Source organism: Temnothorax nylanderi, unplaced genomic scaffold, assembly GCF_030848795.1.
Source record: "Temnothorax nylanderi isolate EJ_2023f unplaced genomic scaffold, tnyl_v1.0 TNYL_tig0084_pilon, whole genome shotgun sequence".
Taxonomy (NCBI): Eukaryota; Metazoa; Arthropoda; class Insecta; order Hymenoptera; family Formicidae; genus Temnothorax; species Temnothorax nylanderi.
In genome coordinates, this window is record NW_027249146.1 from 248,032 (window position 1) to 271,942 (window position 23,911).

At 39.2% G+C, this 23,911-nt stretch overlaps 1 protein-coding gene across 2 annotated transcripts in view; it reads right to left on the reverse strand.

Moving 5' to 3' along the window:
• Positions 1-23,387, reverse strand: part of P130cas (Serine_rich_CAS and FAT-like_CAS_C domain-containing protein p130CAS) — a 62,588-nt gene extending 39,201 nt beyond the window's left edge. For both annotated transcript variants that reach the window (XM_071710020.1, XM_071710019.1), the window contains exon 1: positions 23,192-23,387. In XM_071710020.1, coding sequence (XP_071566121.1) covers positions 23,192-23,236 — 45 coding nt within the window. In that variant the 5' untranslated portion in view covers positions 23,237-23,387. The remainder of the gene's footprint in view (positions 1-23,191) is intronic.
• Positions 23,388-23,911: the final 524 nt, after the last annotated feature.

The window sequence follows — 23,911 nt, forward strand, 5'->3', positions numbered from 1 at the left end:
GTATTGCCATCAACGTTCCACCGTCATGTTTCCGACTATCAGATTTCTCACAGTTGCGGAGATATGAAATCATGAATGACAACTGGCCCTAGAGACTGAAGGTTGAGCACCAGGAGTGAGTGGCAGGACGTAACATTTGGTTCGCACGTGGTAAGAGCGGATAATATCAACTAACCATCGACTGTTGTATTAAATGCATGCTATACAGTAACTTTTTTTGCTTTATTTTCCGCGCGACACTGAGGGATTAATTCTCATACGAATCTTGTGCACTAATTTTACCGATTTTACTTTATCTCAATTTGTAGGATCGAGATATTAAAAAATATCAAGGATATATATTAAATAGCGATAGGATATTAAAATTCTACATTGCTGCAAAAAGATCGTGCATGATATATAATATGTTTAAGATTTATCACAAAAGAAGATTTTATAGAAGATCAGAATTAAAATAATAGCAATATATTCAGAAAGATGCAATCGGTTCTGGGAATGAGAAAGGTTACTAGAGTTGTTAAAATAAAAGTAACATTAAGATTCCGCTTTATGAATAAATAATTGACATCTGGCAGATTTTTTTATATTCCCTATCCACTCGTCTTTCGTCGAGTTTCCATTTTTTTTTATTCGTCTACCTTTATCCTTCCAGAACGAAGTGAATAAGAAATATCTGACCTGATAGTTTTGAGAAAGATTGTGCTCTACAGAAAACTTGCAGTGCCCTGTAAGCAGTTGTTTCAAGGGCCTCTCAAGAGCTCCGACGACCACCCACGTGTGTCTTGTGTTACACACGCATTTTCGTCTCTTCGTGGATTTTGCACGGCTTGACTCGTGTGTCGACAGAAGAAAAAAAATACAAATCCTTGGAGAAATCAAGAACAATATTTTTTGTAAGCACATGGCTAAACTGGTGTTCAAATCCTCAGAAAAGGAGCTCGTTGGTTGAAAACGGAGTATAATAAACGGAGTATAATATGTAACATAATCCCCAATCCCATAGAATTACTCAATTACTGTTTTAAAACTTTTTTTTAATTACCAATTAAAAATTTATATATTATATTCTATTTTCTGGAGTAATGTTCATTGAAATTTACACCATATTATCTTGATCTTGCAAAACCCCATGTCATTACCTTGTTTTATAAAATAAACCTTTTCTAGAAATTCTACGCAATGGTTTGCCTCTCGCTTTTAGCCGTCAAATTCAGATTTTCACGTACCCCCTCATTTTACAAAAATGACATGCCATTATAAGCAGTATCTGTTTATTAAATGGACATGTAATCCAATACCGGGATGGAATAAAGTCCTCTTTTTTTCGATAGAAGTACCTACATCGCGATGCGACGGGAAATATTCGCGTTCTCCCGTCACATTTTCATTCCATCGCACGTATATCAAATGCATTTCGTTGAACGATCGACGACATTCGCAAATAACCGAGTAGGAAATGGAAATCCCACGCGGATGCATACCTACCGGATGCATATTCCGCGTTACCTTTTGTTTGCGCGCGAGCACTCAGTCCACCCTCAAATTATCGATGGCGCCCGGCATTCATTCGCATAAAGATCGCGGGAGTCGTTAAAATGCATGGGAATCCCTGTACGAATGCGCCGGTATAATATACGGGTACGACATATGCACAGGTATTATTTTAACCCTTCGCACACTCCGCGAATTCCGAGTGAGTGTACGACCTCGAGCGATTTTTGCACGTATACTTTTTGCGATGCGTCCAATATGCTAAAGAAAAAAAAAGACATTTGCCGATTATCCGACAGAGAATTATTTTACATAAACATCTGCATATCTAAGTAATATAATAATCGTAATTTATTTTTACAAATAAACAGCTGACGAAAACAATAGTCTTCGCGAGAGCATACGTTTCAACTTCTGCTATTAGAGGCTCGATTCTTGAATTTATTCGCAAGAGAAACGTATGCGCAAATTCTGTTCTTACAGAAATGTTGCAAGTTGATTGGTTAAAAGCTATGCGATATAGCCAATCGACTTGTAACTTTTCTGTAAGAGCAGAATTTGCGCATACGTTTCTCTTGCGAAAATAAATTCAAGAATCGAGCCTCTCTGGCTCTTTTTCACGGTCGAACCGATTGCCACCGATCACTGTAAGGACACTCCAACGTCGTAATCTAAAGGTGCATCAGCGATACGCGAGTGAGCGAACAAGAGATCCAACGATATTTCGCAGAGAGACGCTCAAATGTCGCCGAAGCCGTCGATCGAGAGGCGTAAATCGTGTGTAAAATCAAGATAGATGTTCCATTAAAATCGCACTGCCACGGCGGACAGATCTGACGCTGCCTATCGACTGTCATGTCCTCCGAAGGAGCATAGGGATTGCATTCATAAAAATCATTGCAGTGGTCTCGCCATGGTCCTCATATGGCGATGACGCGCCATTGCCGTATCGATTCCGTGCCGTTTCCGTCGGCTTTTTATCTTCTTTGAGATCTCTCGCTCTCTCTCTCTCTCTCTCTCTCTCTCTCTCGTTCTCTCCTCTCAGGGTGAGAGTTTTTATTCTGTTTCTGCCGGCCCGCATTCCTTCAGTAACTCAATACGGTGCTAAACGACTTGTATCACCTTTGTCTTATGTTCTCAATCTCTCGATATCGATACTGTAATGTAACGATAAATAACAGGAAACTCGATAATAAATATTAGTATCCCTAAAAATCTGTATATAATAAGTATGCAAGATAATCTAGAACTATTGCAATCAGTTATGGTTGGAATAGTTCTGTGTGCCTTTTAAAATTGAACATTTTGAAAGCCCTCAAATTGAAACTACAAAGATCCAAATGTTAAATTAAGATAAGGTATAAAAAATGTAAAAGCTGATGTTATGTCGAAATAAATATGCAAAAAATTTGTATGCATATTTTTATATAAAGGATGTCTGTATTAACATATGTAACGTATTAATTATCCTCGAAGCATTAATATTTATGTCATGTCCATAAGAAGATTTCACTTAATTGCTCAGCGATGAGAGAAACCAGTACGGTTTACGCATATATACTTTTTTTACACGCGTTTCGGAACGGGAACGCGGCGGAGAAGCGGCATCTTGAGAGTCCTCAAGTGATGCGGCGTACCTTTTACGGGCAGTTTCCGCACCGTGATTCGTTACTTTAAGATTGTCCGCATCTTACCCGCACGAAGAAGTTTTGAGATAGCAACAAACGAGTGGTCTGTTCAGAATTCCGGAAGTTTCCCGGCCGTGGTGAGTCCCGCGGTCCTCGTCTTGACGTCATGAGGACCGGGACCATTGATAACCGAGCTAATGCACTTTCATGCCTGGACGTCTCTGGTTTCAAAGTACGAGACCTGCCTGTGCCGCCGCCGCCGCCGCGCCGTTATTTCTTTCAAGTCTCCGGGAAACCTTGTCCCGAGGGAACAAATGCGCCATACAAACACAACCACTAAGAATTTGAATGACTCACTTGCAGGAACATCATTCTTCCGGGCGTATCAGGCTCATTCATAATTCTTCGTATGGCAGCGGTTGAGAAACGCGAGCAGGTTCGAACAGGAATGAGACGTTAAGACACGAAAGCGCATTAGATCGATAATAATAATTAACCCACAGACACTTGTTTTCGGTTACTTTGGTTCTCACGTTGGAGCGCCAAGTTTCCTTTATTCACGTATACACGGGTTAATTACGTCAGCCAAATAGATTTTTTAATTTAATTCCAGAAATTAATTATCGTAATTTGAAGCAAAAAATATAAAACTTTTAATAAATAATAAACATTCGTAATATCTCTCATACAGATTATACTTGCATGCAAATAAGAAGTTTGCCTTGAAATATTGCAGTAATTACAAAATAAGTAATATAAAATGCAATCTTGGTAAAAACTTCATTATTAATATTTTGGCCTCTTGCATTATAATTCTCAGTGTGGGAATCACGAAACTGTGTTGTAATAAATAAAGAATTTTTAATCTGTATAGTAAAGTAAAATTTGCGCGCTACATTTCTACGTCAGTGTAAACAGAAATTAAAAGGATTTACGTGTCGTTGAAATATTCCTGGATACTGAGCTTGACAAAAGTATGGCATTAAAGAGCACTTTACTATATTAAATGGAAAAAAAAAGATAAGAACGATTAACGGTGAAAGGTCTCAGGAGAACATCAAGTTGATGATCTCCCTCTTTCATAAGGATCTCCATCTCTCATAAAGCCGTATATAATTTGCATTACGCGCATAAATAACTGAACACTCATTAAATGATTACGCCAGGCCGCAATCCAAATTGAACAAGCCACAGGCATTCCACGGTAAAGGAGGAGCAGATATTCACTATACGATTTAGCTCCGATAGAATTTCCGGTTAATCGAGCCCTCGCGCTTCCGGCAAGGAGATCGGCGAATCGTGAAATCGAAAGGTATCGACAGATAATTCGATAGAATTCCCTATTTCCCTCGCAGGCAGGCAAGAGTAACGAGAGCCCGAAATTTTTCCTCGAACATATTACGCGCCACGATTTTTTATTCTCTAATTTCTATTCGCGGCAAACATATTTTGGAATTATTCGAAAGTCATAAGAGAGAAAGACACTTCTCTTAAATTAAATTCTATTCCAAATGTAATTACGACAATTTTTTCCATCAACCACACCGATGGAAAATAAAAATTCAGAAAGCATATACTGAAAAATTTTGTCAGTACAATATATCGTATTCGTGCACATCATTAAATTACACGCAATAACTATGTATTATTTAAAATATAAATTTATGAATAAATTAAATAATAAAATAAATAAAATAAAATAAGTCTTTTTTCGAAGCTGACAGTTTAAAAATTTGTTAGCGGATACACGTGGCAGAATTTATGTACACAAATATCCATGTTATAAATAGTAACAATGAAACTGTTACAAAGCAAATATGTGATATCGTGGTCCGATTAATTTTAATTTAAATGCCATTGCCATGCATAATAATAATTTACTTGACGGTAAAATTCGTGATGCAGCTGTGATGGAAAACGGATCATTATTCATTTACCAGTGCGTACATTTATCAGTGCAATGGATAAAATTTAATTGACCGGAAGTATAAGCAATTTCAATGCAGCATTCACGACATTTGAATTTACAAACGCGACAGAATATCGCGAAAAATTCTCTCTACGCGGAGATCAGTGTTCAGGGAGAAATCTTCGGAGCGAAGCCAAAACAATTACAATCAACTACGTTGAAATTCTGAAAATCGAGTATTAATTTTTTGCAGAGAAAAATATATATTTTTCGGTGAAAATATCTTGCGGAACACTGAAAGAGCATTCGTGGAGCATCGCTCCATCGATCGAAGAATGCGTCTGGAGGAGATTAACGACGCCACGTTTGGATCATATGTTTTTCGAGATGCGATATTCGCGAGTAGTATATAACAGATCTAGAATCCAGGTTAGCATTCACGAAGCAGCGTGGAGTACATTGATCATACGCGCGGCAATAAATACTTTCGAGACGGCGAGGAGAGAAAGAGATTGCAGCTGGTAAGCGTCCAACTGTTGAGCCGGGCCGTATATGTGTAAGTCGGCGAAAGACTTTTGAGATTTTACGACCAGTATGTAATATACATACGTATATACAATTATTATATACGTTGCGGGAACTTGTTGGTTGACGACTACTATGTACCAATCAGATCGTTATTTCTCGTGGCCGCCGTATATTTAACTACTGAAATTATATTTTATTACAAACTGTCATTTCCCGATTATTCATAAGTCATTGATAATAATATGAAGTGTTACGAAATTATACCCCATTAATCATATCTTGCTACATAATTTGTTGATGTAATTATGAATGTATCCCCTCTTAGAGAAGTTATCTTTAGTATAACAGAAAACATATTTCAAGTATATATCCTGTAATACAAAATAGAATAGAACGTATCAATAAAATTAATTATATAGTAAACATAAAAGAGAGAGAGAGAGAGAGAGAGAGAGAGAGAGAGAGAGAGAGAGAGAGAGAGAGAGAGAAGAGAGAGAGAGAGAGAGAGAGAGAGAAAAGATGGAGAAAATTTAAAATAAAAAATTTTATTACTTTCTACGAATTGTAGAAAGTGATTCTAATACTGGAGCTTCAATATGCCCCGACTTAAGAATCTAAAAATACAGAAGAGTAAAACTACGACTCCTAGAGAACTGAAACATTTGTACTACGTTTTCTATTCTGCAATATACAAACGCAATATACGTGTGCTATATAGTCGTGAAAACTGTCGACTATACTGCGGGCAAGAGTTTGCTGAAGTTCCACACGGATAATCCTCGTTCTTTCACGCGCATCCATCCATTCCCCTCATTAATATTCCAATCAGTCGCGCGCCCGCCGCATTCACGCTTGATATCGATCAGATTCTTTTCTGCCGGCGACGCATACCGTGGCCTCGAATATCAACAAACGAAACGACGCACCATCGATAACCAGGCGAGGGAAGCTCCTATGGCGTCGGGAAACTTGCGCCGAGAAGATATTAATCCACGGCTCTACGGTTATGGTTACTCGCTTCGATAAGATCAATTTAATCGGCAAAGCGAACGATCGCGGCGTACAATAAAAAAAAAAAAAAATATCGACTTTTATCTTCTCGCGTGACCGAGAATTTCGCGCGCGCCAATCTCCGGTGAGGGCCGATCTCTAGCGTGAATCTCGAATCATCGTCCATCCTATGTCAGATATTAAATCTGTTCATTTAAAGTCGCTCGTGTGACACGTGCAGCCAGCGCATCGATAGTGTTCAAATTAAATTGTAAATAACAGGACATTTAGATTATTTTCTGAATTTTTCATAACGATAAAAAATTAATTTGATTGGAATTTGGTTCAATACCATTTTTATTATCAACAATTTTTATTTTTCACGACAGAATTAATGGACATAACTGCGCTTTTACACTAACTCGCAAATGCGTCACGTGTATTATTCACGGTGAAAAGATAGCTTGAATGATCCTACACACCGCACCTCCACGTAGGGGCGTAAGCACGTAATAATTCTTTAACGTCAAGACAGCTGGCAGTTACGGCTATTTATCGAGATAGCACTATGAAGAGAGAGGGAGAGAGTCAGATAATAAAAGTACCGGTAACGCTTAAGTCTTACATCCTAAATTGTTGTCGCACCGATACCATTGATTATTCAAACTTGGGCGAAACAATTAAAGCAACGATAAATCTCCATAAAACTAATAATAGGTTGTTTCAATTGTTAAATTAAAATAAAGTGTCACAGTTGTAAAAACGATGGTGAAATATTAAATAGTTTAAAGTGCAATCAAGAAACAAATAAAAAATACGTAAACGCTCCAAAACAAATTTAAAGTCAATTTCAAACTTCCAACAGAAGTCATTGATTACGTTTAGCAGAGAAAGTTTCTTTGCAGCTGTTGTAAAATTCGTGAATTAATTGGTGTATACTCAAGCTTCGGCCAAAATTAAAAGCATATATAGCAATCGGATTCATAAATTTTACAACAATTGTAGAGCAGTTTTCTCTGCTAAACACAGCCATTATTTACGTTTGGTAGTATAGTTAAATCACGAATTTTTGGAGTGGTCTTTGGAGATATCTTCGACGCTAAGACCTGCTATCATGCTTCCAAATAATCAATATCGTCGCGCAGTCTACTCTACGATAACTGTCAAAACCAAGGAAGGCATTAGAGAAAATATTATACGTTCACGAATACACCATCGCGTCGGCCGTATCTCGCTGCGCCGTATAATATGATTCGACCCTCGCGCGAGTTACGACTAACCATCCTGCCCGGGTGAGCAGCCTGAGTCAACAGTAACGGTAAGGGTGTGTACACGTGGTCCCCGGGGTTAATCTACTCCCCCTTCGTCCGTCTGCCTCTCATAGCTGATTTCCGCGAGAAATTATTCTCGCTCGTTTCGTCGCGTCGACCGGTCGGCATGTAAAATCGACTGGCGTTCGAGAAAGTCAATAAGTAAATACATGTTTCAGCTTGTATCCCTCTCCGTGTATGAGAATTTAAAATAAACTCCGATCAGTTTGCTTCTCATAAATTTAAATGATGTAATATAACGATTAACTATCGCGCAAAATAAATAAAGCTATTCTCGAGAAGATGTCAGAAACGTGGATCACAAAAGCGCAGGTGCATCACGTGTGTTAATAAGAACGACAAATTGCCCTCGTGGCAAGTTGCCGGAGATCTTCCCCTCGCGTCTCTTTCGCGTCGTTCTCCTACCGTGGAAGGAAAGAGAAGATTTCAATTTCTCATCCTTTTATGTTCGTCGACCATTCGATACGCTATCCAAGCGGGTCAGGCAACCGGCCAGAATGGCAACACTCATTGCCTCTTTCCAAGGCAATCCGCAAAGGTACTCGGCCGAAAATTACGTCCTGTGGAAAGCCTTCCCACGATTCTTACGTCCGACTTTCTCAGGACATTTAAAGGACTGCGCCAGACGCTTTTGGAACTCCAATCTCTGCCGTTAAACGGTTCTCGAGGACGTTAAAGAATTATAACATTCCGCTGCTAGAAATAGAACTGAGAATCGAGATTTCAAATTGCGCTGACTTTAAAATCATAAACGTCCAGGAAAGAGAAAGAAATCTAATGTTTAGCTTCTTTATTTTTTACCCATAGCTTTCTTGTATGCAGCTCATAGGACTATAAAAGAAATTTTTCAAGACAAAAAATTCTTTTTTCTCAGTAAATTAAGTTCATTGTATTAAAACGTTGTATAATATAACGGATAATAACGTCGTGGTTTGCAAGATTTTTAAATCAAAGATACGTTACACTTAATTCTGATTGTTTTTTAGAGTATTGTTTTTTGACGTATTTTGGAATTCAGATTCTCAATTTGCTACGTTTGAAAAATCATAAATCATAAATTAAACGAACGAGTAATAAAAGTAACAGAGAATAAAAAAAACAAGAAGAAAACGTAGAGATTCCTCATAAAACGAATAAAATACATCGACTATATCGAAATGGGTGGAAAAATTCATCGAATTTATCAGACTCCATGCGACGCGATTGATCTCGGAACACACACATTAATGATAAGATTAGATAATTTCAGAAGCGACATTTATCCAGGGGATCGATATTACGGATATATCATGGCGAAATATAAAGTCTATATACCAAACGCATCTTGTATATACTAAATACAGTTAAAATGATAATACAATATCGATAGACAACATTTAAAGTTACAATAATGCGTGTTTCATCTTTAGTTATAACTGTGTAGAAAATATAAAATATGATTAAGAAAAAAAAATGTGATAAATAAAACATCTAATTAACTATAATAATTTCTAAAATTTACATGGATAGTATCATAAAATGTTATACAATTTGATTCGATATGATATATTATGTGCATTAAAAATTCTCAATTCTTAGATTCACTTTGATTTATAATCCAATTTTGATCATAAAAAATTTACTTAAAATTCATGAGAAAAAAATCTGTATCACCAGACAGAAACGTGATAATCTCGGTACACAGTTGCGCCGAGGAAACATGAGATCTCATAAAACGTAATTTGCATGTAGAAAAATTGTTCGCAAGAAGAGATACACGACGCGTGCGTGTGGCAATAAACTGGTTTCCACACGACAAACCTCGAGACGGCGACTTCAAAGTATAACTAGGCGAGTGAAATGGAAGCGCGAGAAGAAGAAAAGCGCCGTGAAAAGAGGAAGGAAGGAAGGAGCAAGAGCGTGAACGTGCCTGGCACGAACATTCCGCTTGGAAATTCTACGCGCAGAATGCAGTTGTAACAACGATGACTTAAAGCACCTCCGAGTAAGCATATACGGACGAGGCGAGTGGATTAACTTGACCGCCGCGTGAGGAATGATGTAATAAAATTACTTGACAAGGGGAAGGGTACCTGGCTAATAAAAAGAGAACTGAACTATGCTCAATTAAGTATTCAAATTGAGATAGCTATTATGTCATTGTGATATCAAGAATAAATAATTTTAATAGAGCGACTTTGATCCAAGAATTATTCTTGATGTGAATTTTAAATCATTAAATTGTTATATGCATATAAACACGTTTAAAGTTAAAATTCCAAGCGCGGTGTAATTATTTTTTACTTTCAAGATCTTCTACTCGAACTATAATAGAATATTAACATTAAGTACTTTTGTAATTTGCCAGTTAAATTACCTTGATAAAAAGTATAAATTAATATTGAAGAGAGAGATTAAATAAAATTATCATAAACGAGTCATTTTGTTGTCAGTAGCCATCAATTATATTCTAGTTAAAATTCAAAGCTTTCGCGTATGCCATTTATATATTCTTCAGGTAGCATAAAATATGCCAACAACTGCTAATAATCCATGGGCTCGTTATTGCTCAACTTAGATTATGCTAATCAGAGATTTGCAGCGATGCTGTAGCAGATGTCAAGACTCGACGAGAACAAGCGGGCAATTAGACCAGACGCGAGCATATACCCTCGGATCTCCGTTCGCCTCTCTTACGAGATTTTAAACCGGAGGGTGTTACAACTACAACCCTCCGCCGTCGCGCAGCGTGATCGCCCCTGTCTACGAAAGATTAGATTCTGCCTAGAGGGTGGAAGCCCGGAATCTGCTGCAACGTCGCCGGTTGATGGAATTCACGTCAGCTCGTTCCGCCTTCGCGTCAAATATTGTTTTCTTACTTTCTTTCCATCTCCCGGGGGTGCAGAAATATCGGCAAATTAAATTTTACAATCTTTTCATTGCGCGAAACTTTCCTAGACTCGATTTACACAGGGAGTCGCATAACGTTTCTCAGACCAATATTGAATTTCAATAACGTTGCGTCATTCTTGAAAGAACTGAAGTAGTTTCAGTGATATCGAATTATATAAATTAAAGACTGAATTGTTTTGCTGGCGTTGACTTTTTTATTATTTCTGTTACACTATTATGTTTGATCGTAATAATTAGGGGAGCGGAATAAATAGAGATTGGAGCGATTCGAAACCCTTACACGGACCCTTTACATCCCTTCCAGAATGTCGCACACGATGGTTATGACATGATGGTTATGACTCATACAGAAAATGGATCTCATATCCATTTCGTTCCGACCGAAACGAACCGTTTCATTGCGAGAGGAGACAATGATTATTGGATTTCTATGAAGAGCCTTGATTTAATGCGGGTTACGGAACACGAGCACTTCCTGATTCGAGTCGCGAAGGCCGAATTAGTTTCACCCACATCCGACGAATGTTTCGTCATTTGACCCACGACCTATCGCCGTTATGGAGTTACAGCCGTGGGACGATGACTCGTCATGGGATCCATCATGTTATAGCCGAATTATCTCTGGTTTGATTAATTGATCTTCAGATCCGAACACTCTCTTACACTCAAATTGGTTCGATTTACGCGCCTATAATAGCTAAATAACGAAATTTCGAGGAATACGTGTATAATATTTCAATTATTCAAATACGGATTGTTTCTTATATGCATTGCATTAATTTTATAGTTTATTAATTTATACATATATATTTTTCTTTATGTGGTTTTATACCTTGAAAATTTTATACTTTATTTTTTTACTGATGTTAACGTTATTTTTTATTCACTAAGCCATTTTTATATATTCTAAATATCATTAAAGTTAGAAATAATATTTCGCGATGCGCTATAGATAAAGAAGCGAATCATGTCCCGAAAGTGAATTTGAATCATCGGAATAAAAAAATGATGATACCCCTACAAAATGCGACCGAGATAAATTACGCCATTTCTTTTTCCGTAATTTATTCCTTCCTATTATTCTCTTTAAGCAGGATAAAGAGGATGAGAAAGGTAGAAGCAAGTCCTTTAGCGTCCATTTTGAACAATCGCGCCGCTGGTGGTCCGGACCGGTTCAGATAAATACGGATTCCGGACAGTTTTTCCCTGAGAAAAAACCGAACAAAACGTTTATAGAGGTCGCAGGAAGTTGTAAGAAGAGTTAGATTACTTCCTCAGAGGTTTATCGACCATGGTCACCATTACATAACTCTACGATAATACCAGTATGTGTGAAAAAAGTTCTGACCTCATTCCTAGAAAACAATAACTTTAAAGCCTCCTCCGGACTGCTTTAACTTAGATACGCGGTTATAAGATGCTAATGTTGATAACATCATTCTAAACGGTGCTCCAATAAATTATCAAAAAGAAAATCTATAACTTTGTTACATTTCCCTAATATTGTTTTTAACAAGAAAATGACGTAATACTAATTTGATGCAATTATAATTTTTGCAACTTTAAAGTGGATACAAAATAATTCACAAGACAACTCAATCGCTGAAAGGCCAAAGCTTTTGCTAAATCAAGAAACGTATTAGGAATAAGAGTTTTCAACTCGAATAGAAAATTTATTTTGCATTTATTTGTGCTACAAGATTGTGCAATAAATTGAACCGATTCTCGGTCTTCATATCGCGCTGCTGTATCGTAATCCGAGATGTACTCACGTGTAAACGTTTTATTTATATGCAGCATTAATTCCCACTGAATTTTGTTGCGGTAAGGAAGATTCTGCAGAAGAAAATAAAAGCCGAGATACGATGATCGCAGAGCGCGAAGGCAGCAAAGTAAAGAAAATGAAAAAGCAGCACCGCCCGCGGCAGGTAAACCGCGCACCTGCTCTATATAACGCAAGATGCGTCAAACTCAACAATAAAGTCTCTTTGAATGGACAGAGAAAAAAAAGTTCGTGGACGAAAGAGGCTGAGTCGAATAATCTGCCAGGGTTCTCGCGCATCACGATCTTCTACACGATGATTCAAGAAGAATCTGCCGGAAGATCGGCAATATGTATTGCCGCAGATGACGTTGAGCAAAAAGAAGTTATAAAAACATAGTTAAAAGTCGAAAGAATCGTGAAAGAATTCTGATTATTATTAATGTTAATAATATTCATACTTTTAGATCAATAAAATTCAAGAAAGATTATACTTTTACGTAATTGAAATGTGAAAAGAATACAATAAATAAGTAAAAAGTAATATAAACTATAAAATAGAGACCTTAAGTATTTTTTACGCATTAATCCGAGTCTCAAGATTTTTAACATAAAATACATACTAATTTTCAATTTCAGAATTTCTCATTTTCCAACAAAATTCTGGAATATTCTTGCGACAATTAATAAAAAAACATTGAAATGCATAATATCGTGTATTTAGTGCGACATTTTTTGCATTGTCCTGGCGTTCGTCGCAATCTCATTTACATCGTAAACCTCATGCGACACGCAACGGCACACGTCCGTATAATTCCATCGCTCGTTCCCTCGCGAAATCCGTCAGCATTTTTTCAGACCGCGAGCACTATCCGCCTGGCGAAATATAATTCATTGCGAGCCGCGTTTATCGCGTGCCTGATGCGCTAACGAGAATCGTGTAACGAAGTGCGGTGCGAAATCAAGACGTATCGCAAATTCCGATCGAAGGCGGATCGAAGAAAACGGAGCCGTGAACAACGCGATATTTAAGGCGTATAGTGCAATCAGATTCCACGCGAATACGGTTCTTCTTCTCCGAAGAACTCTCACGAAAGCCGCCGATGCGGCAGCCCCTGTATCGGCCGATAGCTCAGAAATGCCTTGAAAAGGTAGCGTGTTGAGCCAAGAGGCGTGGACGCTCGCGTGTGTGAAATATCCTGAAGACCGTGGGAATCGTTACAGATTATCCTCCATATATGTATCGCCATGTCCTGAATGTAGGTGGATCAATAACCCGACAGATTGCAATCCTTGTACCGATACAGCTCGACAGACACGTCCATAAGCGAACACATTGTATCTATAATACACGTAACAATTTGAATAAAACTAAGGCCACAAAATATCGTAAGAATATATATATCTCAACGAAAGAATATATATATTAAAAGCTAATATAGCGTAAAGAACGATGTAAATATATTTTTTTATATCAATAGAAAAGTCTCACATCGTTAGATGCCTGTAAAATATAGGAATTACGTTAATCGTTATTTTTACGTATTCTAATATTCTATTTCTTTAAACAAGAATATCAAGAATATAAGAATATCTCTGAAACAAATGTCTAACCGTAAAAGGCGGCATACATGAACGCATTGGAAATCCCGTGTGATTTATTATTTAAGGGACACGAGACGCGCAAGAAACCATCGTCGTTACGCAATCCATTGTCTATCTTCATCGGGGACAGTTAGCGACAGTTGTGATAAAGCGGACAGTGTAGTCTGACAACTTGTTGCTAACGAAACGTGTTCAACGAGACAGCAAGAACAATCGATCGATTGTCAAGATTTCTCACGGAAACTAGCGCGGCGAGATTTTTCCAGTCAAGGTTCTTAATAAACCTCCCACCGGAAACTGGACGATTACGATTACGCTCCACACGCCATATTTTCTTGAGTAGTTGTGCTATTAAAAACGTACTTGATAAATATTGTGCGCACTTGTATTGAAATCTCTAAAGGTTAAATGCGTGTGCGGATTTCAACGAATTGGAGTACAGCGATTCGATTCAATAAAAGATATATCGATTTGTCATGACAATCTGCGGTAGCTATCTTTCGATTAAAAGCCTGCTATCAACTGCACAAGTGTCGATATATTGGTTTTAAAAGACCTGTACGTGTCTCTGAAATGCAATCAAAAGGACTTACAATGACATAAATATGTCCGTGAGCTTTATATGAGATAGTATGATAATGATATGCGAGATAATTAAATACTGCGATTATTATATTATAATTTGTTCGCATGGACACGAAAATAGTCGATATCACAATCGCTTTTTTCAAGCTATCCACGTTTGTAAGTTTACGGGAACATATGTCGAATCGAGTTTCCTCTTCTCAGAAGCATGCGGATATTTCCGAATGTTGTTACCCTTAATATTTAACAAGCTGCACGAGCGGTAAAGCCAGAAAGGGCGGCTTTGGAGCATATCTACGTCGCTGATATGCCTCGAGACCGATCGATCGCAGTCTTCTCTCTACCGTCGACCTGAAGGGTCTTTGCCACTTTGGTCAATGTCACGACAGGGTGAAAATCCGCTCATGCTTTTTGTTAAAATGAGGGAAAGAGTGAATACATATCATGCGATAATACCGATATTATCAGATTTCTCATGTTGTTGTGCTTGTCACATAGTCAGTAATACAAGAGATACATGTAATTCGTTTAGCCATATAAGACTATCTAGAAATAAATGTTTTGTTCTAAAAATTTCAAAAAACGATTATAACACATTCATATATGTATGAAATAAATAAAAAATCATACACTAAAGTGATTCTATTATTTGACAACCGTGTCTTTAATCCATTTCATTAATTCCTATTTTTATAATTCAGTTTGTAAATTATTTGTTTTTTACCTTATAAATAATTTATTCTTCAATGTGTGATTCTTTACAATATTCCGAAGTCGCTTTAAATAAAACGTTCCTATGATGGAACTCATTACTGAATGTGCAGCCCGATTTATACCGGTTTACATAGTCCTGTTTCGTGATCGCGAGCTCTACGTGCTGATTGACGAACGTATATTTACGCCCCACTCGATGGCCACAAAAAGTGGGGAGATCGGCGAACCCGCCTCGTTCTTCGTCTTGACTTCAGAATCGACGTACTCACCTTTCTCCAATGAGCGGCAGGTAACTACGAGTGCAGCTAACGGTAAATTAAATCGCATTAAAATACGCGGAGGAGCGGGTGGTGGAAGCTTTTAACCGGCGGGGCACGGGGCACTTCTGCCCCTAATTACGCCACTGTCGACCGCGAAATCTCATTAAACCACCGGCCGATGGTTTCTCAAGAAGAAACCACGGACGAGCTTTTCGAGCCTTGAGCCACTACATCATTCTCTCGCTCTTCTTTTTATCAAAATAATCGTGCAGCCTTAAGGAAGGCAGAGCCTTTTAATATGCATAACGCCCGAAATTATTGTGTTAAAGTCAGAACATTGATATGATATTATTAAGTGGGCTCAGAAATTTTGCAAAAGCTATATTATAACCGTCTGATGAACGGACAAGCGTATACGTATCATATAGTGACGAAGTAATTCAATTATTTAAAAATGTTAAAAGTGTAGTTTAATTGGTCTTATTAAAATCAGTCTTTTATATCCAGAAAAGACATTACAACATTTTATGGAACGGCAAATTATAATTACTAACATTTTCATTGTATATTTCTCTATTATTTTCATACATTACTTTTTTATCTTAACTTTTTAGTTCAATATGTAATACTAGCTTTTCCAATTTAATGTGTAATATTAGACTTTTCGATTCTGCTAGTCGTGATAATCAGGTTTCTCCAACACATTTTAATTCTGTAGAATCTGCATTGCAACGCAGGCGTAATAAAAGTATTTTATGCATTCCGAAGAAGGTGTCAAGTTATTTCTCTGCAAGCGTCGCGTTATTCAGAGAAGGACAATAAACACGGAACAAAGAACGAGGTATAATGCCGGTGCACTGCACCGTTCGCCGTGGTAAGCGCGAGCAGTTATAACTAGTTACACAACCTTTTCTCATGTAAGTGCGCCGGCCGTCGCTGATACACTAATCGCGTCGGATTATTTAGAGTTAATATACGACTCTGAGAGTCTTGCCACTCTTGCCTCACGCGGATATAGGCATGTCGTTGATCTAATTAGACTGAAAAATCGCCAATTAATCCTGGATACGCGAAGAGTGATTTTTCGCGATGGCGCCAGCTCACTTTGTGCGACACGATGTATAATTACCGTGGCGACGATTTAGATAGCGCGCTCTAATTTATTAATCCGAAAGACTCCCGCGCTTAAGCGTTTAATAAATTAAATCTCTTGAGCATGTACAATGTAAGTCGCAAATCTAATTACAACGCTCGACTGATGTGAGCTACGCTTCGGCACGCTACAAAATCGTTTCCACCTTCATCTGCATAACTAGACTTTACGATCGATTTATATATTTGCCAACGTGCGAGATGATCGGAATGATCATTCGAACGTTTCAGTAACATTGATTTTATCCAAACATGGCTACAGCTCCCCGCTTCGAGTAATATATTTTTTTCTGTTAAAAAATAACATTTTTCTTCTTTTAATAAAGTAAGAATTGACCTCCTCTTATAAGACTTTTTCTCCTCTCTATTACCATAAAAGCATATAATGGTTTATAAAAGGTAAAAGGCGAAGGGAATGATCAAAGGGCTTCGGCTTCGATTACGCAGCAAATATGTTCGGGATTTCTAATGTACATCGGATTTGTTCATTAAAATTTCCGAAGTTTAATTTCAGAGCGGGACGATTTTGCTCCGCCTTGATATCCACGGCACTACCCGTATGTCGATCGATCGATCATTATCACGAGTCATAGATGAACGTACCTATTACGATGCCCTTACGGCAGCTATAATCAAGCGATCGTTTTCGTTATTAGGAAGCACATAGTCGACTAGATTACGGGAGCGGGTAATCTTTCGAAAAATCTTGTCAAGCGTAACGCATCCCGGTTTAAACTGGTTTTAAGTTGTAAAGAATGTATTATATGCGCAACAGATACGTTCAAAAGCTAAATCTGGATCTATTTGAGTTTCCGCGCTAGATAATTTCTCATCTATCGACAATAAAGGATACATAAATATGTCGGGAATAACCGCAAAATACGCGATATTAGCCTTTATATTTTATAATCATTGCAATCGTTCGCGTAATTACATATTTCATAACGTACCGTTTTAATTACTGGCAAAAATATATGATGGATTTTTCGCCAGAATATATATATATTTTTGCAAATATTTAATTAAATTCAGGAATATTTCATTTATATGTGCAAATGTTTGGATACTATAATCACATTTAGAGATAATAGTCCACTCTTCAAATATATTTCTACATAATTTAATTTATTTTTAAAAAATGATATAACATATATAAATACTTTTTTAATTTGTTCTGTATAACGAAACATTTCATAATTTTTTAATAAAACTTTTTGATTAAACAACCGTATTTGCGAAAAAAAAAATAGAGTAAAATCTCTCGGGGCAAAAACGCTTTTTTAATATCTATCTTGTTTTGAAAGTTTACATAGCCCACGATATTGGATAGTGTACCCAATGCATGGTGTACCTGGAAGTTTGACGATAGCGTCAACGCGTAACATGATCAACAATATGAAATACCGTACGTGGAAGATATCAAATCCGCAATCATTATATTCTCTATTCTCCGCTTTCCTAACCACGCAACACACGACCCTAGAATTTTTCTCACGTGTCTCAGGTCTGTGCTTTAAAATGCCATCTTGCATTCCGCTTCTCACATACACATACGTATATATAGTCGTGATGTATAATAATTGCTTAGATTTATATATAAAAAAAACCTGGGCAATCATTAGTTTTCCTTCCAAAAAGTTTTCTTTTTCCGAAGAGAGAAGATAAAGGACATGCTATAGCGTCTAGCGACTGTATATTCAATGTTATTACACAATAACGTTATAGCATCAATTATCATAATAATATTATTGATATCACAAATATGTGGCATACATTTTCGATGCAAAATATGTTTCTCGATCCGCGCGATCTTTATTCACATCTAATATGCAAAATTCTTAATAGCAATATCTTTAAACTGGAGCTTGTAACTCCATTTTCTGACTGTATTAAAGGATTTCACGTATCACATTGTTAACTTGTTTCTCTCTGCTATTTGCAACACGAAAACTACTCGCGGATTCCCCGCACGTTTCAGTTGGAAAAGGTTTAATTCCGACGGTGCGTTCCTGACGCGTTTAATCTCGCAACAATGCATTATTCGCTCTGAGGTCAACTTTCGCATAGCAGCTTCTGTGAAGACTCTGTGTGGCATCGATGTCGTTTGCATAAAGCGGTATTTGCATAGAAACACGCATGACGGAGTCGCGCGATTATGAGAATGCCAGCGGTGAGCGTAACGCTATCACCGCGCGCCGCGATGCGCTGATACCGCGCTAAGCGTTTAACGTTTAACTTAAACGTTTCTGCAAATATCATCCTTAATCTTCAACATGGGAGTGGTCGCGCGGGACTAATCTCTCGCCTCGCCAGTGTTCGTAAGTCTAGCAACTTTATGAGGTACCGTCGTTAAATAGAAGAATTTGACTAGTCGTAGAAATAGCTCGCGTCGTCGATTACGTCGATGGGGTCCAAAGGGGCGAAGCAACAATTTTATAATTTGCAAGTAAACGTAAGCGCGTTGTTAGAATCGAGAGAATGTCGAAACCGTTAAATCTCCGAGATTTATTTCAGCGTGTCGATCTATGAAATTAAATGCGCGAAAGAGTATAATCTCTCGATGAGAAAAACCGGCATTGACGGAATCAGAAAAATCTCCGGACGATGACTCAACGGGATAATTATTAACGACCGACGTTCCGCACGACTGCGATCGCGTATCCCCCGCGAGCGTTATCCGTCGCGCACGGGGCACCGTTGAGGTGTCGCCTTGTTTAACATTGACTTTCGAAACAATCGATAAGGCCCGGCTCAAAGAATTCTCTCGCGGAGTACCTACTTACGTCACGCACCTTCCACGAATGATAAACCCGAGCGGCGAGCAGCGGTCTCTCTATTTCTCTCTCGGGAGAGGAGGCACGCCGCTACGACGAAATCGTACGTGGACAAACAGACGCGGTGAAACGTGCTGTGCCTTTCTTCTCGAGTCATCGAAAATACGCGGAAAAGTCAATGCCACTCGCGCGAACGTGCGCGAGAAAACCGGCCCGGTCGTCCCGCGCGAGAAACTCACTCGAAAACTTCGATTAAAATTTAATTTATCGATTCTTTCGTCTCTCTTAAAAGATGGAAGACTATTTAAAACAAAATCTCCTTTCTCATCTCTATTAATAAATTGCTCTCATTTAAAAGTTTTCAGATTTAGGACATAAATTTTTGCATCGCCGATCAGAATTGTTACTTGAAATTAATAGGATTAATTATTTTTACGACAAAAGGCGAGTGTTTTTGCACAGGAAGTTTATTAAAAGAGTGATCGTGTAAATTCTCAGAAATAAATTTTACACTTGTTTACCGTTCAGCTTTGCGTGATACGTACGTTACGTCATGTTGTTACGCTTCAATTTCTGACCCAGCGAAAACTCGGTCTGGGACAACCGATCGGCGGTTTCGAAACCGACATGCTTTGTCGATATGTGAAAAATGTATGCCGCAATTGTTTCGCGGCAGTTACGGCAATTTCGGCGCACTTGATTCGGTCGCGTTCAATGGCAAATTTCAATCGCGTTGTTACTAAAAACGTAATTATCGCGCAAATCGATTTCACTTTTGCGCGACACATGTCTCGGAAGATCATTCTCTATAATTCTATATATATAATAATAGACTCGGCAGAGATGATCAATGAATCTTTATCGCGAAGGAATATTTCGCGTCGCCTTTAAGCAATTTATCGACGAGGGAGTATCGATTTACGATCCACCTGTTGAAGCTCGATAAGCCACTTGAAAATTCTGTTTCTCATCATTTCAACGCAATTGTGGACTTAATCGGAAATAGGAATCTCATATATAAATCCTAAAAAATGAAAAAGAGACACTTTCATGTGGAAAATTAATGTACACATTTTCTAATTTATCTTCCGCTCCAACGTGATCGTCCTGAAAAATTCAATGTCAGGGAGAGAGCCCGTATTATGGAAAGGCAAATTTTTTTATTTTATCCCGGTCTCCACTCGATCGATTATATCACGTGTAAGGGGGACGGCACGAGGGAAGATAAACCACTCGAGCCACTTTACATGATAAAATGTCAATGTTGTCAATGTAGTTTCGTCTGCCGCGGGCAGACCTTCGTGAAACCTTCCGGTTATTATCGATCGCGACGTCCACCTCTAGTTATATATGTCCTTTCATTTGAAGTGACATGTAAGCCGTCGTACGTATTGTTTGGCAACTCGAGTTTCCTCGCAGGCATTTTCACGGAAGAATTACTCAAAATGCTTTCAACGCGAAGAGCGTAGTTGTTCGCCTCGCCCACGCCCACACGGACACGTGTATCATCGATCCCTGATAATTCAAAGACTTTTATAAGATAAGAGATAAGAGGCAAGTGTAAGTGTTTCAAGAAGCTTATCAATTCGTTATATATGTTAATTGTAGAGAAACTTACTTCAATCTCTAGATAAAAGATTTGTTTTTTATCAAAATATATTAAACTATAGAAATAGCTTTAAACAACTTTGAATTTCCCAGCACTTTATCAGATACTTTTTTCTTCTTTACGAAATTTTATACAGTACTGCAAACTTATGATATATAATTACATAATCAAGATAAAGTTCTCAGAGAATTCGTATTAAAGGAAACAAATTTTTGCTCCGAGATACCTACCGCGGCGTCTCTTGAGACGCATCACAACAATATTATCGTTAACTGAAAACCATTCTCTCTAGGATTAAAGTCGCGAGACTGCGCGGAACTTTCTCGCGCGGCGAGAATGAAGTAAACGGGCGAAGTTTTAATTAAAATTTCCGAAACAACCAAAATGGAGATGCTATCTGCTGTGCGAGGGTTCAGACGCGCTTTCCGACTTGATTTACATTTCGCGCGAATATCATTCGCTGTACATCGGATATTATTTCTTCGCCGCGATCCGGTCCGCGATCCCAGAACGATCTTAAGACGATCGCCTCGTCCGGATGCCGCCTCGTCCGCCGCGACAGGATACCAAGGCTAATCAATTTCTGCCGCGCGGAACGTCCGCCTGTGTATAACGGAGCTTTAAACGCCGCCCGTGTATATGCGGGGCCCCGGATTAATCGCGCGCGACTGCGGCGAAACGGAAACGACGGAGAAATAATTCGGCCGCGAATAATCGGGCTGAATCCGGGCAGCCTCCTCCCACGCGCGATATACCGTTAAACGTCTCTTTTTTCCGGGGTTCCCCTTGCGAAACGCAAACGCGAAATAAACTTCGGAATAACTCTGGAAAATCGAGCCGGGCTTTCGAACCGGTTCGCTTCCGGCGAGTTCGATTCTCGTTATCGTAAACACAGAAGCAAATTACGTTATTTTCTGCTCCGAGATCACCTCTTTAACGCTCAAATGTTTTTTCGTATAGCATTCCGAGTATTTTTTTAAATAAATAATGACCTTCCGAGCCTTCCCATCCGGAAGGGAAAGAATATTGTTAAATATTAAAGGATGAAATTTAAACCAATACCTTGAGTTAAGTAACATTTTGCTATTTTTAACTACCATGTGTGTCAAAATTTATTATTTTAACTCCATTGGTTTGGTTAAATTAACAACGTATTGAGTAGGAGCAGTGGCGACCCGTATACTCAATTTGAGTCATTTTTCCATTCCTATAAGTTGTCACTGCTCCTGCTCAATATGTCATTAATTAACTAAAAACAATGTTAATTTAACTAAACACTGAATCAATGAAGTTAAAATAATAATGTGTCTAAAATAATAAATTCGACACGCACATGACAGTTAAAAATAACAAATTCTTACTTAACTCAACTGGTACTGGTTTAAATTTCATAATTTAATATTTAACAGTGCATAAAAGAGAGTACACGGAGCATCGGAAAGCCGCTTTGCATTAAAGCTGCGAACTTAAGAGTAAACATTACCCCGTATTATTTTATTACTGACACGGGGAAAAGAAGCATGGAACGGAGCGAGGCGCGTGAGTTTCAACGAAATGAAATGATAATTTTCAGTGACCTTCGCCATAAAAGATTAACGAGACACATGTATATGGCGCTCCGGGGCGAGAGGCGAACTTCCCTTCAAATATCGAAGCGCCGAAGGGACGTGCCCCATGACGCCGTCGAAGAGACCCGCCTCTCCACCGGAGATAACAGAGATACACACGGTCGCGAGAATAACTCATGATTCGCGCGAAAACGCGAAAATCATCGCAGGGAAACATGAACGGACTTTTCGGCGTCTCTCGCCGAAACGCATCGCCGCCTCGCGGAGATTTGAACCCAACGAAATTCTACCGGCTCTCCAATCGCGGCGAGAGACCGGCAACCGGCAGCCTCCGGAACGCCGAAACGCATCGCCGCCGCCGCCACCACCGCCACCGCCACCGCCACCACTTACCTGGTTCAGCGTAGTCGGGATGATGTCAGGTGTCTGCGGCAGCATCGTGGCGGGCGTTCTTGCGTGCCTTGGCGAGTTCCTCGAATCAGAGCGGTCCACCGGCACGCGCGGCCGGTGACATAATAGAGATCGGCGACGGGGGGCCGCGGAAAGAAAACACCTTGACGGTAGTACACACTGTGGAGATCGATCACGAGCCGCACTCCGACTGTCCTCGTCTCTCTCTCTCTCTCTCTCTCTCTCTCTCTCTCTCTCTCTCTCTCTCTCTTTCTCTCCCTTTCTCTCTTTCGCCGCCCTTTCTCTCTGGCGTTCGTTGAGTTTTCGCCACTGTACCTACCGACGCCGAATTCACTCGCGACACTCGCCGAAACTCGCGACCGTTACGCCGACGCTTCGAGGCAACGTGCGCGTCGCGGCGGCCGGTCGGGGATCCCGTGAATTCTTTCCCGGTGGTCGCGTAGAGAAGCGCTGGGGAGATGGCGAGACGCGAAACGTATCCTCACGCTTGGAGAGTGTGCGCGGGACTGACGGTTCCGGCCGTTCCGGCCGTTCCGGGCGGTGTAGCTGCGCGAGCCGAGCGCCGCCGAGTGACGCCGAGCGTCGCCGAACGCCGGGCGGAGACGCCCGAGCGGCTATCATCCCCCTCGCGTACGCGTACGCGCCAACGCGGCGTTTCGGAAACGGCTTTCTTCCTCTCTTCCTTTTTTGCATATTTATTAT